The sequence below is a fragment of the Bos javanicus genome, chromosome 4 (genome assembly GCF_032452875.1).
Source record: "Bos javanicus breed banteng chromosome 4, ARS-OSU_banteng_1.0, whole genome shotgun sequence".
In the NCBI taxonomy this organism is placed as follows: Eukaryota; Metazoa; Chordata; class Mammalia; order Artiodactyla; family Bovidae; genus Bos; species Bos javanicus.
Window position 1 is genome coordinate 13883762 of NC_083871.1, and position 18601 is coordinate 13902362.

Sequence of the window (18601 nt, forward strand, 5' to 3'; positions counted from 1 at the left end):
AGAAAGGTGTGATGGAAGCCAGCATAGGAGAGAGGAGGAAGCCGCCCAAAGGTCAGATACCGCAGAGGTTCAGCAGTGTGAGTAGTGTGGCGGTTACTGGTGACTATGGCCAGCACATGTGGAATGTTGCGGGTAGAAACCAGATTGCAGTGGGCTGAGACACGAAGTTGGTGCTAAGTATGTGCTGTGCTGTGCTTATAATCGCTCAGTCATGTCCAACTCTTTATGATCCCATCAACTGCAGATCAGGCTCCTCTGTCCATGGGATTCTCCAGGTCAAGAATACGGGAGTGGCTTGCCATGCCCTCCTCCAGGGGATCTTCCCAACCCAGGGATCAAACCCATGTCTCCCACATTGTGGGCAGATTCTTTACCATCTGAGCCACCAGGGAAGCCCTAGTATACTGGAGTAGGTAACCTATCCCTTCTTCAGGGGATCTTCCTGACCCGGAAATCAAACCAGAGTCTCCTGCATTGCAGGCAGATTCTTTATCAGCTGAGCTACTAGGAAGCCCCGGTATTAAGTCTGCCACAGCTTAAAAAGCAAGTACCATTTCAAGTTGGAATAAGAATCTTTCCCTGTGTTGTCATCTTGGCATAACGCATCTTGTGACTTCTTCCATTTAGTACCCTGAGCTGATGGTCGCTTCCTACAACAACAACGAAGATGCTCCGCATGAACCAGATGGAGTAGCCTTGGTTTGGAACATGAAGTTTAAGAAAACCACACCAGAGTATGTCTTCCACTGTCAGGTAGGAGTCAGCAGTGCAAAAATAACTGACATCTCCCGTGAGGCCAAATATAGCTCCTGCTGCCTTGCATCTGTTCCGTGTGGAGAAGAAGCACTGAGTTTAAAAACGGAATTGTTGACAATTTTGGAAAATTCCCCCACAGTAACCTAATGTTTTGGGAAAGTGGCCACCCTCTCCAAACAGTTAGGAAGCCTGGTTGGGGACTGTGTGTCATTTTCTTTCTATTTAAAACAGCGCCATGAGCATGAGTTTATAAAGGCCTCGCACTTAGGAAGAAATCCGGGTGTACCACTTCCTCTGCTTAGCAGGAACATATGTTTGCCCACCCACGTGGACATCCGCAGAGCAAGAGCATTTCAAGTTCCCTCCTCGCTCTGAAATGCGGTTCAGTGCGATTTCACCAGTTTTAAGTGGACGGGCACCATCTTACTTCACAGATAATAATACTTTGGTAGCCAGTTTAGGGGAAGGTTTATCACCCGCTTTTTTGAATCATTGAGAAATACAGATACTGTTTGTGGTTTGCAGCTAGTTTGGGATGTTTTACTGCTTGTGTCTGCTGACGCATCGGTCCACTCCTCCAGTCGACACAAAACAGGCTGAAAGTATGTAACAACTGCCCTGTTGCCACGGCTCTGCTGAAATAATAGGCCCTGGTAGTGGCCAGCACCAACCCCTGTATTAATGCCCCTCTCCTGTGATTACGCACAGGAAGATGCAAGCAAGCATTCTTGCTCAGAGTCTCAGCTCCTCAGATATTACAAATCTGCCACTCTTGCTCTGAAAACAAATACATCAGTTGAGGAGACTGGGTAAACCTGTTGATATTTGAAAACTTAGTGCCATTTTATATCTAAGAGCTGAGTATCGTTTTGAACTAAAATATGTTTAGACTTCAGAACATTATCAGATATAATTTGAGGAACAAGGACTGCTGGAATAAAGGTCCTAGTAGCTCCAACCTGATTGAGTAACCTCTAACTCTGACCATGTTTTTCTAATTTGCTATCATAAAAACAACAAGAAGTCCTGGTCTGCCTAGTAAATAACCTTTATTTCTTGAACCTTTGAAATGAGAACAGTTTTTTCTTTCTTTTTAAGATTATCAAATTTGTCAGTCTGATATGCTCTTTCTGTAAACATAGAAGCTCAAAATCCTAATTTTATTCAGTTTAAAGAGTTTTTGCTGAATTACCGAGAAAATACTAAAAGGATTATGGGATAAACAGAAGCACATTTAAAAGAAAAAAAAAAAAGCACCATTTGAAGTATTTTGAATAGTGTATAAAATCATATACTGAATTTTTTTTAACTTTAAGAAGTGACACACTATATTGTTTTGGTCAGTGTACAAAATGTTTATCATCAAAAAAATGTTTATTATTATATTAACTAGCAGTAGGTCGCCTGTGACAATAACAATTTGAGAATGTGCTTAACATTCACAGCATTGCAGAGTAACAGGTCAGTGGGAACTAATAAGTTGAGTGAAGACACAAATTCCAGAAGAAACCTTCTGGAATTAACTGGAATTTTCAAATTTTGTGTTTTCTGACACAATGGTTAATGCTAGCATTGACTGAGAAGAACATCCTTTCTTTTCGTCTCCTGCTATCTTTGGGATCATTTATGAAAAGCTTCACTAGAATGCCTTTAACCTTATTTTTACTTGCTTTTTAAATGCTCCAATGTATGTGTTCTAGAAGATATGCTCTTGATTTTTTTTTCAAGTCAGAGTGCTCTTAATATCCTACCAAAAGATACGAAGATATCTCTGTATTCCCCCAAATTCCTGCTACTATCTGCACTTCATCTGGTGACCAGAAACTGGTGGGGGTTCTTAGCTTTACCTACCATTCTTACTGAGAAAGGGGAGACTCCTAGTCCTTTGAAACTTTGGGGTTATGTGACATATGTAAAAGAACAGTCTACTGATTTAACTATTAGTCTAGGATGTAGTCTAGTCATTTTTGAAAGCTTCCAAGCGAGTTGAATATGCAGCAATAGTTGAAAACTCCTGCCGTGTAGAGGAGAGAAGAATAAAGGGGGTGATCAGTGATGAGACTAGTTGGCTTCTTCATTTGAATGTATGCCCATCATTCTTTTTTCCCCTTTGACCCAAACTAGAGAGGAATTTCTTGCTTTTGCTCCTCTGATGCCCTGCCACCTGATCCTATTTGAGAAATTTCCTACCCAAATCCCTGCCCCTTCTTACCACGCCCCCCCACCACCTCCCCGCCAACAGACACTTATTCCCTCTGGCTCACTCATTGCTGGGATCTGCTTCTGTGGTGGTCAGAAGAGCAAGAGTTTTTCCAGGAGGGGATTCAGCCATGTTGAACATGACACAGCATGCCCTGGACAGTACCGTTTCTCTTGGGATAGTGACCCATCTTGCCATAGTTGATCTCGATGAAGTTTGAATCACCACCAAGTAAGTAACAGTGTCTGCAGAAAGAAAACAGAAGTGCTGTGATCCTGAGTATGGCTGAGGTGTTGGGAGACCAAAGCAGGGTTAACTTGGACAGCCAGGGAAGGTGCACATGACTTGGTGGGTGGAGGTGAGGTGGAGGGAAGAAGTAACAGGACAGTTTGGTTGCCGTGAAGTAGCCATGGTAGTTCAGGGGGAATTTGGAGTGGCCACAGAACTAAAAATAGTGACGTGTAGAAGTCTTAGCCGCTCAGTTGTGTCTGATGCTTTGCAACCCCATGGACTGTAGCCCATCGGGCTCCTCTGTCCATAATTCTCCAGGCTAGAATATTGGAGTGGGTAGCCATTCCCTTCTCCATGGGATCTTCGAAACCCAGGGATGAGACATGAGAGAAACCAAACCCTCCTCACTGTCTTTGTTACGCCGCTTCTAATCATTAGTGAAGTTGCTCAGTCATGTCCGACTCTTTTCGACCCTGTGGTCTGTAGTCCACCGTGCTCCTCTGTCCATGGGATTTTCCAGGCAAGAGTACTGGAGTGGGGTGCCATTTCCTTCTCTAATCATTAGTAGAGCTTATTTATTACAGCTGGTCCTCTCTAGACACACTCTCACTGAAATTGGGTAGGTTGAACTTGTTTCCACATTCTCCTGTGGTGTTCTAATAATTTCAAAATTAGTTTGCTTAGTAAGAAAGGGGGCTGAGGGTAGGGAGGAGCTGCGAGTGCCTTATGATTGTAATTTTTATCAGTTTGGAATAATTGCATTAGCTGGCCATTTCTTGCTGATCTCTGCCGATTCTCTGTGTTTTGGGTAAGTGTATATAGTTGCAAACAAATCCTATGACTCAGAAAAACATCATTTGGGGCACTAGAAAACAAATGCACAAGATGTAGACAGCAGTTCAGTGTTCCTTTGCGAAGACTGACAGGCTTTTATCCTAATGGTAAAAAGATTGCAGGAGGAAGGCTCCTTTCTCTCTGAAAATAGCAAGGCCAAATACCCTCTACTTTCGTGGGCAGTATTCTGTCGTTACTAAACTGAATTTTTAGTATGGGCTCTGGTTCTACATTTTCTATTTTCATTTCAATAAGAGCCATCCGTACTTGGAAAACATCAGTGGACTCTGCGTAGCAGTCAGTCCCTGGTCCCCGCCACGCCATCTGGCAGTGCTCCGTTTGTCTTCTGTAGTGGCTTCCCCACACTGTCATTAGGTTATGCATCTGACCACCCTGCATTGCTTACCCTGGTGTGGTCTTTCTCTTTTAAAACAGAATGAGTAGAATCAGAAATACATATCTTAGAATTAGCTGCATTGAGGAAAGTGGAAAAGCTATATTTAGAGGCTTGGCTTTGTCAGAGGTTTTTATTTTTACTTTTATTTTTTTTCCCGATTTGGTTTCTTTGTCCTTGGCATTCTCTTCTTGAGGATTATCTGACAGTGACCTGAAATTGACATGCACCCAAATCGCTCCTGATTTGGGGGTTGGAGGGGGAAGCAGAATGTGAAGTGGGGTTCATACCAACTAACCTCATTTGTGCCCATGTTTAAAATCCTCAACTGACTTTTTCCTCATCTTCTCTTCTCATTAAGGTTCTATAAAGATAACAGGTGAGATTGCAGTGACAACTTTAGCCGTTCAGCGTCTGGTTCTGCATGAGGTTCTCCCAGGCTGCAGATCTCCCTGGGAGGAGTGATGGGAATGTGGGCTGCTGGTGGGGGGAGTGGACACAGTGGACAGGCAGCTCTGTTCCTGGCTGACCACACTGCCGAGTGACCATGGGGCAGTTGGTGAGGCATTGTCGTCACGTCATAGAAAGGAGACTTCCTCCAACTCTGCTGGAGCTGTGAGGTTTATTGCAATAAACTTGATTTCTTCTCCCATCAACTTTTGTCCCTTCCCTAGCCCAGACTGTGGCATGTAATCTAAATAACAAAACAGCTATAGACACAAAGATATACATTCATTTAAAAGAATTTCCCAAGGTATTTTATGACCAGAAAAGTGTTAGAATTTGACTTAAGGATTCTTTTTTAATTAAGGGAGGGTAACTTCCTTATGGCCAGACTGATTTTTTCTTTTTTATGTCATTTTCTAAGCTTTTCAATGTGGAAAGTAGTTGTTGCTCAGTTGTTGTTCTTTAGTCGCTAAGTCATGTCTGACTCTTTCGTGACCTCATGGATTGTAGCTTTCCAGGCTCCTCTGTCCATGGGATTGCCCAGGCAAGAATACTGGAGTGGGTTGCCATTTCCTCCTTCAGGTGATCTTCCTGACCCAGGGATGGAACCTGCATCTCCTGCATTAGCAAGCGGATTCTTTACCACTGAGCCACCAGGGAAGCCCTGTTACTCTGTAGAGGTCAGAAAAGAGAAGGGATGAATGAAGAGAAAACAACTATATCCCAATAAATTTGAAAAAAAAAAAAGTTTAATTGACAACTAGGGTTATGTATTCAATATGAATTCCTGGGATGACAAAGTAAGGGCACATATTAGGTGCTTAATGACTGGAGAATGAACTCCATGGATAAGGACGTGCTGACAAATGTAAGACCCAGTTTTCAAAGGCAATGCAGGATGGGGAGACCCCAAAGAGCAAACCAGCATCGTTGGTTGTATAGATTGTGAGATGCATTTCAAAGTACATAATTATGGGTAATTAAGGAATTCATCGGAGAAGGCAGTGGCATCCCACTCCAGTACTCTTGCCTGGAAAATTCCATGGACGGAGGGGCCTGGTGGGTTGCAGTCCATGGGGTCGCTAGGAGTCGGACACGACTGAGCGACTTCACTTTCACTTTTCACTTTCATGCACTGGAGAAGGAAATGGCAACCCACTCCAGTGTTCTTGCCTGGAGAATCCCAGGGACGGGGGAGCCTGGTAGGCTGCCGTCTATGGGGTCTCACAGAGTCAGACACGACTGAAGCGACTTAGCAGCAGCAAGGAATTCATGTGACACAAAGGTAGAATTAAACTTTTGCATAAAAGATTCAGGTTATAAGGATCAGACAAGAACAGCAGCAGCACAGCAGTGCTATTTTGTGTCTTTAGGAAAAAGCACATGGTGAGAACTCATGCAGGAGACCCCGGTTCGATTCCTGGGTCAGGAAGATCCACTGGAGAAGGGATAGGCTACCCACTCCAGTATTCTTGGGCTTCCCTGGTGGTTCAGCTGGTAAAGAATCTGCCTGCAATGTGGGAGACCTGGGTTTGATGCCTAGGTTGGGAAGATCCCCTGCAAAAGGGAAAGGCTACTCACTGCAGTATTCTGGCCTGGAGAAGTCCATGGACTTCGTGGAGTTGCAAAGAGTCAGATGTGACTGAGTGACTTTCACTTCACTTTCACACGGGAATTTACGTGTACTTGCTGAAATGAAATGCAGACACTTGGAAACTCTTCTTTTATGCCAATTGAGTATGACTGGTCCGACGAGAGAGGCTTGAGCTAGACACTGATTCTTATTAAATCAAACAGCAGGGACTTTTCTTTTTCTGTTTCAACCCAGGAAGCTGGCAGCAGAGAAACTGCCTTGCCAGCTTTCATTCTTTATCTGCCTGCTTTCTAGAATCTTTGCTAAAAATTAACGTAAGAAGAAGCAAAACTGATCATTAGGATACATCTAGGGAGATTATTAGTTGTCGGCAGGATTATAACAAAGAGATAGTATCAGGGGCTATTCTTCATCTAAAAATAGCATTGAAGGAGCTGTATACTTGACAAGTGACCAAGCGAGCTATTATTACATGCAAGGGATGCTGTAAAAGAGAGTCCATCTTTGAACAACTTATTTTTAAATTGTTTCCATTGTCTTGGCATGTCATATTGCAAGTGATCAAGCTGACATTTAGTATTATTACAAAGCTACCTAAGATTTATTAATGTTTGCTCTGCCCCATTGATGTGCACATCGGTTGGAGGCATAGAACTCAATGTTGAAGATTTTATTCCGTCCCCTAAATGCCCTTCTCTCTTCTTGCCATGCACTGTGCTAAAACGGTCTGAACTGGGCTTTCTGCAGTTGTGCTTCATCAAGGAATTGCCCAGGAATCATTGGTACTGTGTAGTGAGCTCCTGGAAACAGCATGAGTGGGGTTTCCAGCCTGTAACTCTGCTTGTCCTCCCCACCCTGCCCCCTGGCCGTTCACTGAGGTCCCAAGAGCTTGGTCTCATGGAAATGAGTGTTATCAGGGGTCTGGCTTGAATGCCAATGGACATCTGTTTACCTCTTAGGATTATTGTGAGGATAAAAGAGATAATATGGAGAAGAAAATGGCAACCCACTCCAGTATTCTTGCCTGGAGAATCCCATGGACAGAGGAGCCTGGCGGGCTACAGTCTACGCGGTCTCAAAGAGTTGAACATGACCGAGCACACATACAAAAGAGATAATAGGTGTGTTGGTGTGCTCAGGCTGTCATAATAATGTATCACAGACTGGGTGGCTTAAAAAGCATAAAACAATTTTCTCACAGTTCTGGAGCTGGTAAGTTCAAGATCAAGGTGCCAGCTCTTGTGGTTTCTGCTGAGGACTCTCCCTGACTTACAGGTGACTGCCTTTTAGGTCCATCCTCACGTAGAGAGAGTGTGAGCGAGCTTTTCACATATATTAATACCATAACGAGGGCCTCCCCTTTATGACCTCATTTAAACCTATTACCTCCCAAAGCACCCATCTCCAGATAACATCACTCTGAGTTTTAGGACTCCAACATATGACTTTGAGGAAAACATAATCCCATAGTAATAGGTGAACATGCTTTGAAGAGACAAAAGCATTCTCTTTAAATTTGGTTGTTTCTCTATTACTGCATGATAGGCCATCTCATTGAAGGACGCTTACACTTTGGTGTTCTTATTTTCCTTACTTGAGTAGTTTACAAAGAAATCTCACCTTACATGTTCATCCATTCACTCATTCCTTTATTCATACATTTACAGGGCACCCACTATGGCCAGATCCTCACAGCAACAATAGGCTAGAGCTGAGAAGAGGCCATCCCCTCTCCACAAGAACTCTTCAGTTGGCCCCAGTCCCCACCATGCCCTGATTCCCATCACCTGGCCGTCTCCTCTCATTAGATCCCCCTGTGTGCTTTTTATATACAAGAGCCAAGTGAAGAGGAAACCTGAGGCAGTTACAAAGTTCCACCTTCCCAGTCATTTAAACTTGTTTCATGACTAAATGATGAGATATTTACCGAGTCCTAGGAGACGGTTGGGGCTTCCCAGGTGGCTCAGTGGGTAAAGAAACTACCTACAATGCAGGAGATGCCAGAGATATGGGTTCGATTCCCGAGTTGGGAAGATCCCCTAGAGGTGGGCATGGCAACCCACTCCAGTATTCTTGCTTGGAGAATCCCATGGACCGGGGAGCCTGGCGGGCTACAGTCCATAGGTTGCAAAGAGTCAGATATGACTGAAGCGAATGAGCACAGCACAGGAAACAGCTGGGGCTTCCCTGGAGGTTCAGCGGTAAAGAATCCGCCTGCAATGCAGGAGACCTGGGTTTGACCCCTGGGTCGGGAAGATCCCCTGGAAGAGGGCATGGCAACTCACTCTAGTACTGTTGCCTAAAGAATCCCACAGACAGAGGAGCCTGGCAGGCTGCAGTCCATAGGATTGCAAAGAGTTGGACACAATTGAGCAACTGAGCATGCACAGGCAGCAGGCAGTATGTATAAAGGATTCACTGTTAGGCACCAAAGTAACCTGTGAATGTCAGTTATCTACTATTCAGGACTGAAATTCTAAGTATGTAACAATCTGTATGGTACTGTCCAGAGAGCATGGACTAGGGCCCCCTTTGTGTTAGGCATCTCACCTTTAGGTGCTGAAGGGGGAGGTCCTGACTGAAGGGTGCACGAGGGAGGGTGCAGGGGTCTAGGAGCAGGGGAGCACTGGGAGGATGTGGGGAAAAGCATTTTTCTAACAAGTACAAAGTTATCTCAGTGTTTTGGTAACTGATACTATTGTGTTGCCACACATGGCTGCGGTAGGATCCCTGCTAGTCTGCTTCCCCCGTATCCACATAGGTACAGATGCCTCGGTTTTCACGGCTCAGTTACTCACACGGATTGCCTCAGGCACAGGCTTCATAAGCGTACCCACTGGTCTCTTCTATAGTTCGCGTGTGTGTGCAGTCGTGTCCAATTCTTTGCAACCCCATGGCCTGTAACCCTCCAGGCTCCTCTGTCCGTGGGATTCTCCTGGCAAGAATATTGGAGTGGGTCGTCATTCCCTCCTCCAGGGAATCTTCACAACACAGGAATTGAACCTGTGTCTCCTGCATTGGCAAGCAGGTTCTTTACCACTAGTAAAGAAGCCCACCGTAGCTCATGTGGCTGCACTGAATTCCGTAGAGATGTGCTGGCCCTTTGCCACGCTGAGCTCACTCTGTAGACCCTGGAGCGAGAGTAAAGACCATGAGGCTGACGCATGTTCTACTTTCATCTGAGACCAGATTAGCATCTCTGTTAGGAGCTGTGTCTCCTGAAGACTTGGGCTCCAGTCCCCCTGGTTGGGGCATCCATTCTCCGTAAATCTCAGATTGTGCTTTTCCTTTATCCTGCAGTATTTTAATATAGGCAGAAGCAGGTTGAAATTCTACCAGGGGGTCTCAAAGGAAAGAGAAGTCTCAGAGAGGCACCCCTCTCCCTCAGAGGTGTGGGGGTGGAGGATCTCACTCAGGAAAGGAAACAGCAGCCAGAGATGGACTGTGGTGAGGCTCCAGACCATGTTAGTGCTCCCTGCCCCCTGCAAGGGTGTTCTGGGCTGTGGCCACCTCTGAGGCGGCGCCTCTGCATTGCTTTGGCATCTTTTTGTTCTAAACACACTCAGTCTGGGCTTCAGCCTATCTGTTTCTAAAGAATAGACATCTTCCCCCTTTATGAGCTTCAGTGAAACCTTCCAGTTTGTGTATGTCTTTAGGTTGTCTCATACCGTTGGATGAAAGGGCTGTAATAAATACAGGTACAGTCATATTTCCCAACAGTCACATCATTATAACTTATTTTGGGCAGTGGCTCCTAGCAAAAAAGGAGGATCTGTCCATTTGTTATATTAAGTTTTGAGCTTATCTAAAAGCATTATTATCAAAGAATTTGTGGAAGGAGAATGAGCATCTTTACTTCCAGGGAAAGTTTTTAAATTATTTTTTTAATTTAAATTTATTTATTTTAATTGGAGGCTAATTACTTTACAATATTGTATTGGTTTTGCCATACATCAACATGAATCTGCCATGGGTATACACACATTCCCCATCCTGAACCCCCTCAGCCTCCCTCCCCGTACCATCCCTCTGGGTCATCCCAGTGCACCAGCCTCACTCGTCTTTGTTGCGGTATGGGCTACTCTCTCGTCATGGTACATAGACTTCTCATTGCAGTGGCTTCTCTTGGTGCAGACCACAGGCACTAGAGGGATTTCAGGAGTTGCAGCTCCTGGGCTCTTGAGCTCAGGCTCAGTAGTTGTGGTACACGGGCTTAGTTGCTCCACAGCATTGGGATCCTCTGAGATCAGGGATAGAACCCACGTCTCCCATATTGACAGGCGGATTCTTGACCTTTGAACCACCAGGGAAGCCCCAGGGAAAGTTCCTTTAGCCTTCGTTGTGACAAGTGGTCCACAGTTTGCTTTTAGCATGCTCATATCTGATTTTGTTTTTATTTATACTTTTTAAATGTGTTCACCAGTAGCCAAAGAATTAAACAAGATGCTGCTTTCTTAGGCAAAGATTTAGCTTAGTTGATTTTTAGTTATGATCTCCTCTTAAATGTACTGAGTTCATATGTTACATCTACAAATCATTATTGCCATAATCACTTTATACTTTTGGTAGTTGCTGCTCTTTAAAGTTGATATGTTTTCTTCTTTTAACTTGTTTAAGGAGTACTTCCAGTACCTATGTACAGAGAGGTGTGTTTCTTAACATAATGTTGACTAGTTAAAATTAATTTTATCCTTTGTATACAACAGAGACCTTTATTTCTTTAAGTTTGTTGTGAATATGATCTTCTGAAAAGAGAAAGGGACAAGAGCAGAAGTATACCCAAGTGCCTGCGTGCACACACCCAAGACTCTCAAATCCTAGTCAAAAGCTATATTTCATAAAAGAGAATTATCGTAATGTTGATGGCTTGCCAAAACCTCAAGCAGTGACAGAATCCACAGAGTGTCCTGGAAGGGTTGCCTTTGCAAAGCCATGCCTCTCCAGATGGTTTGGATTAGAGATGTTTAAAAACACATGGCAGCATTAGTTTGGTTTAGAATTCAGAGTTAATTTGGTAGATAAAATAATGCAAATTTGAAACCCTAGCCTGTGTATCAGAAAAATCATCAAATCTTATGATTGCTCTTAGGGGAGGTTGGCATGTGATGTGTTGATTTTTTAAATGATCTAATTGAAATAATAAAATTAAGCAAGAAGGGATTTTAAAAAGGGATCGAAAATACAAGAGTCTAAGTAAAAACTTTCTTCTCTGCAGAATATTTATTCTTTTAAGCTGTCATATCCAATCAATTTGTATGGGATTCGACAGCCAATTGTCATTTCCTGAGATAAACTACGCAGAGTGGTTGTGTTACAGACGCAGCATGGGGAGGGAAAAATGGGAAAAGTCATTCTGGAGCATGATGGAAGGGGGGCCAAAATGTGCTTAGAGCCCAGAAAGTATGGCCAGGATCCCCTCACCTTGCTAACAATAGCAGATAAGCAGCTTATACCCAAGGCTTTCCCTTTGGCTTATTCAGCTTTTCTCCCTGAACTTGTTGTTCAGTCATTAAATCATGTTTGACACCTCGCGATCTCATGGACCGCAGCACGCCAGGTCCCCCTGGCCTCCACTGTCGCCTGGAGTTTGCTCAAACTCATGTCCGTTGAGTCAGTGATTCTATCCAACCCTCTCATCCTCTGCCACCCACTTCTCCTGTTGTCTTCAATCTTTCCCAGCATCAGGGTCTTTTCTGATGAGTCGGCTCTGCATCAGTTGGCCAAAACGTTGGAGCTTCAGCCCCTGTCCTTCCAGTGAATATCTTTCTGAAGGAAAGTGCTCTTGGTCTACATTTTAGAGAAGTATTTTGCCATGTGTGTGGTTCATAGTCTTAGCGGGGCTCTGTCTGAACGGTGAGGTGGCATGCTGTCTTTGTTCTCTGGCTCAAGAACTATAACACTTTCCCCAGGGCCCCAGAAAGCTCTGTCGCTAAAAGCCCAGCTCCTACTGTCCCCTTCCATATGTCTAAAATCAAGTGTCCCACCCTCTGATCCTGCAGCGGGGCAGCTGGAAAATGACTCTTGGAAGAGAACTTCTATATGGGAACACTATTCACTGAATGATGGCTATTATTGTGTATGCTACCTGCAGCACAAATGAAAGCATTCAGCTATGTTAAAATTGCCACTAGAAGAATGTTCGTCCGAGGGCTCAAAGCCTTTCAGAAAATACAGGACAAAGATGCTACAAAAATGGAGCCTGAAGGTTTTGAACAACAGTTGATGGGCTTCTAAGGGCTTGCCTCTTGAAAGAGGCACAGAGTTTCACTCCCCCAGAAGGGAACACATTTTGAGCATTTTCTCAGTGTAAAAATTAGAATTGCAGCTCTTAAGGTCTGGAAAGAGCTCCACAATCAAGGCAAATGTGCTCCTTTAGCCACAAAGTATACACACATACAAGAATGTGAGGGAGCATGGTCAGGTACTGTGAGCAGAGCTTTTGTGGGTTTGTGGAGGTTTCTGTAATTAATTTAATTTAGTTTCAGCAGCAGAGACATTGTATTAGCCAGACTTAACTACTGATCCAGAGTTCTACATCCACACCCACTTAATATTTGTAACCAGGGATTGTATTTTCGTTTCATCGTCTAGTCATTTTTTTTTTAAATAAATGGAAAGGCAAACCCCAGCTAAGTCCAGTTACCATTCTAAGATAGACTAACCATGTTCTGCTGTGTTGTGTGGGGAAAGGATTGTTTTTTGCTTTTCGTTTTGTTTTTTGGCTGTTTGTTTCTTATATGAAAGTGTTAGTCACTCAGTCGTGTCTGACTCTTTGAAACCCCATGGACTGTAGCCCACCAGGCTCCTCTGTCCATGGGATTTTCCAGGTGAGAATACTGGAGTGGGTTGCCAGTTTCTTCTTCAGGGCATCTTCCTGACCCAGGTATCTAACCCAGGTCTTCTGCATTGCAGGTAGGTTCTTCACCATCTGAGCCACCAAGGAAGCTCTTTATTTCTCATATGAATTAATATTTTTTTCCATAGGACCTATTCATATATAGAACTGTAGAACCTCAGGGTTTGAAGAAACCTTCATGGTTTTCTGGACCAGCTGCCTTTTCGATGCTTGAATTCTCTTGAATGGTTCCCTTTTCCCCTGCCCAGTCATCGTCTTGCCTTGTTGAACATGGCTCATGCTCCTGTCCCGGGCAAACTACCCCCTCTCTGGCCAGTTCTGCAGCAGAATAATATTCCATCCTAAAGGACTGCTCATCACAGACAGAATCACCTTGGAATGTCAAAGGGAGCAAGCCCCAGAGTAGGGCAGCACCTTTGGGTTGCTTTGGGAGTAGGAAAGTACAATGCTGTCTGCCCTCCCCCACCCCTTCTCATGTGTCTTTCCATCTTCATCCTCACCTGCTTCCTTTCACATGGTGTCGTCAAAGGCATTGACAACATGTGTCAACCCATTGTCATTGAAACTCTTGAGAAGACTTCCCTTGGAGGAAGGTGCTTAGGGAAGTGCTACCTGTTCCCTCCAACCTGCTTGTACCTGTGTTCTACACCCCTGCTCCTGCCAAGCTGCACTTTTGAGCGATGCCCTCTGCCTGTTTCTTGGCATTTTCTTTAATATCCTTGGTCACATTGTGAGGTGAAGACTTGCTAAATTTCAGAACTGGGTTTCACCTGATTTTCCACTTTGAATAATGAAAGTTGCAGAGACAGGCTGAACACAAAACTCCTGCCTTTGGAACATTACAGTATGTTCTCCCCTTGTATGACGGATATTTGAGCCAGGTTCTATAAAACATCACCAACTTGGAGAAAGAGGAATCTTTATTTATATATATATATATATATATATATATATATATGTCAGATCCTCTGATATAATATCTGCTGATATGGGGCATTTTTAGTCTTGGTGTTAATGTATTTTCCTTTCTGTATGTGATAACCTGAACTAGTAAACAAATATTGGGGGCCTGACTTCTTTGATGAAGAGTTAAGAAGTTTCTGTTGTTTGTGTATGATGGTTTATAAATGGACATTTATGAAATCCTTGAGGGACTTAGAAACTATTCCCCCACGCTATCCATTTATTAGCAAGGATTATTTTTCACTGAATAAAGGGAAACCAGTCAGCCTCTATTAGTCTGCAATAATATCACAGCTAGCTAGGTAGGTCTCGTGTTCTAGGAATAGTGTCAAAATAAATGGGAAAGGAGTCCCTTGAGCTTCGCAGACCCATATTATTTCAAAACCAAGTTAAAAGTATTTCCCTCAAAATGCTTATGGATAAGTTTTCCATATCATGGAAACTTCTCCAGAGAGACCCAAGACTATCGAATCCTTCCTATCAGTGGAATGAATTCAGCCCATAAATACCTTATATCACAGCTCTTACCTTCAAAACTCCTCTAAAGCAAGGAAGGATATAAATGAACAAATAAATCATGTATTGCTATTCTATGTAGTTCCCCCTGAAACCTTTAATGAGTATAGGTGTGACTGCTACTGCTAAGTCACTTCAGTCGTGTCTGACTTTGTGCGACCCCATAGACGGCAGCCCACCAGGCTCCCCCGTCCCTGGGATTCTCCAGGCAAGAACACTGGAGTGGGTTGCCATTTCCTTCTCCAATGTGTGAAAGTGAAGTCGCTCAGTCGTGTCCGACTCTTAGCGACCCCATGGACTGCAGCCTACTAGGCTCCTCCATCCATGGGATTTTCCAGGCAAGAGTACTGGAGTGGGGTGCCATTGCCTTCTCCATAGGTGTAACTAGTTCATATCAATAATGTTTGGGACCATAATTCTGAGACAGCAGAGAGCTGCAAAATATAGTACATTGGGAAGAATGAAAGTGCAGAAATAGGGCAACTCTTTGTGTTTTTATCTATAGAATAAATTTGCCACACCCCTTGATTGATGGCAGGTCAGCTGTTAAGCATCTTACCAGCATATTTTTTTAAAAAGACCAGTGGATTTTTGCCTAGTTCACTTGCATCAAAGTAGGAAAGATGATGCCTTGGAAAACAGGCAGTGTCAGTTAAAACCGTTTGGTATAAAAGCTCAGTAAGACCTGTATTAGAATTTTTTATTCCCAAAGCCTGATTACTTGGAGCCTGAATTGTGTTCCCTCTCTCTCTCTGGCAGTGAGCCTGAGGGGCCACGATCCATTTCACTAGCTGATCTGGTTCAGTGACCACCTGTGTTCCAACAGTGAAGTCAGACCAAGAGGACAGGCAGCTTGCTGGGCTGCTCAGATTCATATCCACTCCAGCCGCTCTATTTATTATTCCACTAGGGAATGCTTTGCCCTTGAAGGCTGATCCGATGAGGGTGGGATGACAGGCAGCAGGTATGCCATGAACAACAAACCCATATTCTTAACATATGTTTAATTTGAGTAACTCTCCTCCTTTAAAATACCTCTTGATTTTAAATCCACATCCTGATTTGCCCACTCTTGTTACCATTTTCTGCTGCATGTTCTGAATTAATCCTTTGAGGTGGTCATTCCCCGGAAAGAAAAAGGGAAAATGAGAACAGAGATGCAAAGTTGGGAATGTGAATGAAAGAGAATGGGAGAAGGCAGAGGGAAGGGGATCATTAAGTAGAATCTGTTTTCATGAGCTAGGCTTTCTTTGAGCTGTAGAAAGCAGGGGATGCAGAGGCAGAAGAGAAATACAAGGAAAGGCACTCGAAAGGTTATCTGTTAATATTTCTACTGAAGAATGGAAATCATTTTTTCTTTTGCAATGGAGCTCAATTTACAAAGATTATTTTCATTCTCCGTCGTACTTCATCTCAAAGAATTGATATAATCTAAGAAGTGGTTAAAATTATTAAAATACTTTCCATAGCAGAAAATTAAATGATTTTACTAACTGTCAAAGTCAGTGTTTAAACTCAGATAATTTGAATTTTATTTTATATAGTGATCATGTCACTGGGATGTCTAAACATTCTTTGTAAAAGTAATAATCCCTGATTCTGATTTTTCATCAACAGAAAACTGACTACAGGTTAGAAATATTAGCCAGCATTGGCTGTTATTTGTAAAATCTACAGAGAAGGCTGGTTTTTCTTGAGGAATTCTGAATTAAAACACATTCCTCACCTGGGAATTATTAACCCTTTAAAAAGCCATTCTACTTTTTTCTCAGGTCTGTTTTCAGCTCAGAGGAACATGAAACTTATATACTTGATTTAGAATATTTTAAAGTGCAATAACAATATTTTATGCTATTAAATATATTATAAAGTGTCAATATGTTACATTGCTTGATGTTACCAAATTCATTTTCCCTATTTTTATGTTTTAATTCACCTACCTACCTATCTATCGAATCCAGGTTTTCCTAGGCCACACCAGACTGGTTACATGAGGTCTTGTTTACAGTATAAACTATATTTCTATAATTCTTATCCCATCTGTGATTTAAGATTTCTTGAGTTCTTCAGCATCTCCCATTTTTTTCTGGAAGCTTCTAGAGGAGGTTGCAAGCCTGTGTGTAAATAAGATTGCAGGGACTGCCTGTGACACTGCAGGCAGCTTGCTGAACTCCAGCGCTGAGGTCCCACTGCCTTCCCCTACACCCTGACCCCATCAGACCCCTCAGGGATGACCTCGCACCCTCCAAAGTGAGCTTAACAACCACATGCAGGTTCATGGCTACAGCTGAGCTCCAGAGCCCCGAAGAGCCCAGTGACTTCTAGAACCAAAGCCAGTCAGGTCAGGGCATGTTCCATGAAGAAGGAGACGGAATGATTATCCCCCCAAAGCGTGTATTCTTTGTGTCAAAGAATCCTAGGTAAGGTAAGCTGGTTCCCCATGGAGTCTGCAGACTTCCTTATACATAGTCTTTACATTTTACCAGTGACACCCTAATGCCAGGTAGCTCTGGCGGACCCGTCCTGTTAGTCTGCTATTCGTGGCATAACTACCCAAATGGTGAACGCTGCTTAGGTTCAAACCTGACTACCTGCTTGATTTGATTTCGAGTTTGAAATACAGTCATCTTTACTTCAATGCTGGGGCAGTCTGCATTTTTATCCAGAACAATTCTGTAGATACTTAGCACGCCTAGCACCACGCTCAGTGCCAAGGCCACAAGGATGAATATGGTCTGTGCCCTGCCTGTGAGGAGTTGATTGCTCTTCTCCTGGATCACCAGCAAGAAGGTGTGATTTGAGGTCTTCATAATCTACAGAACTGAAATAATTGGTGCATACTTTACCCAGAACACCACGCCCCACCCCACTCCCCATGCTGTCACCCGACTTAAGGTTTAGTGTGAAAGGTTGCAAGTGGAGCTGTGCTAGGGATGGTTAGGTTACTTTGTGGAAAAGGCCTCTGGAAATCTGAGCTGGCTCACCCAAGGAGGGAGGCGACCTCACATGAAGAATACCTACCTCCTACCTCAGGATCCTGCACATGGTGTGGGGATGGTTGGTGAACCACAGGTATTCCTAAGGCTGGTTCCTATTAGACAGGCAAAGCTAGAAGCCTCGCTTTTCCTCATCCTTGCTGAGGAATGAAACCAATAAAGTCAGTTACTATTTAGACAAGTGAGTGAGGGCTGTTCTTTTGGGAGAGAATGTTCCTGGGGAGGGACTGACCAATAGAGGCCACTGAGGGGCTTTTGGGGGGCTGGGGAGGACACAGCTAGAGAGGAGTGCAAGTCATGCAAAAATCAATGGCAACTCTGTTAACATCATTAAGCTAAGTCTACCTAAATCAAAATCACAAGGAAAACCTTGCCTTTGCATATATATGTATTTTGCATATATGTGTATTTTGCAAGTATATGGATTTTGCATACATATATATGTATATCAATTCCACAAATAAAACATGCAGTTCAAAATCTGGAACAATGACTCTCTACACAGGACTGAATTCTATAGAAGAAAAATTTCTAAGAGAAGTTTATATTGCCAGATGCTTGGCATCCTGTAGTGAAAACATTTTGAATGTGTTTTAAAATAGTCTTCCAGATGTGTGACAACATGTAGCTAGCTATCTAGCCATTGTGTACATTTTGGAAGAAGGGCTCTGTGTGTGTGCAAAACTGTGGTAGTTTATTTAAATTATACAGGAAAATGAAACTCTTTTATTGCCTTCTTGGTCTGATTGCCTTGAAAAAAAGTAGTTTGATTTTTTTTTTAAGGGAACTTTTTGACCAACTTTCTTCAACTCTG

General features: G+C 43.3%; 1 protein-coding gene across 7 annotated transcripts in view; it reads left to right on the top strand.

Annotated features, from left to right (window-relative positions):
• Window positions 1–18601, top strand: part of DYNC1I1 (dynein cytoplasmic 1 intermediate chain 1) — a 379184-nt gene that overhangs the window by 244099 nt on the left and 116484 nt on the right. For all 7 annotated transcript variants that reach the window (XM_061413501.1, XM_061413502.1, XM_061413499.1 and 4 more), the window contains one exon: window positions 628–753. In XM_061413501.1, the coding sequence (XP_061269485.1) occupies window positions 628–753 (126 nt within the window). The remainder of the gene's footprint in view (window positions 1–627; window positions 754–18601) is intronic.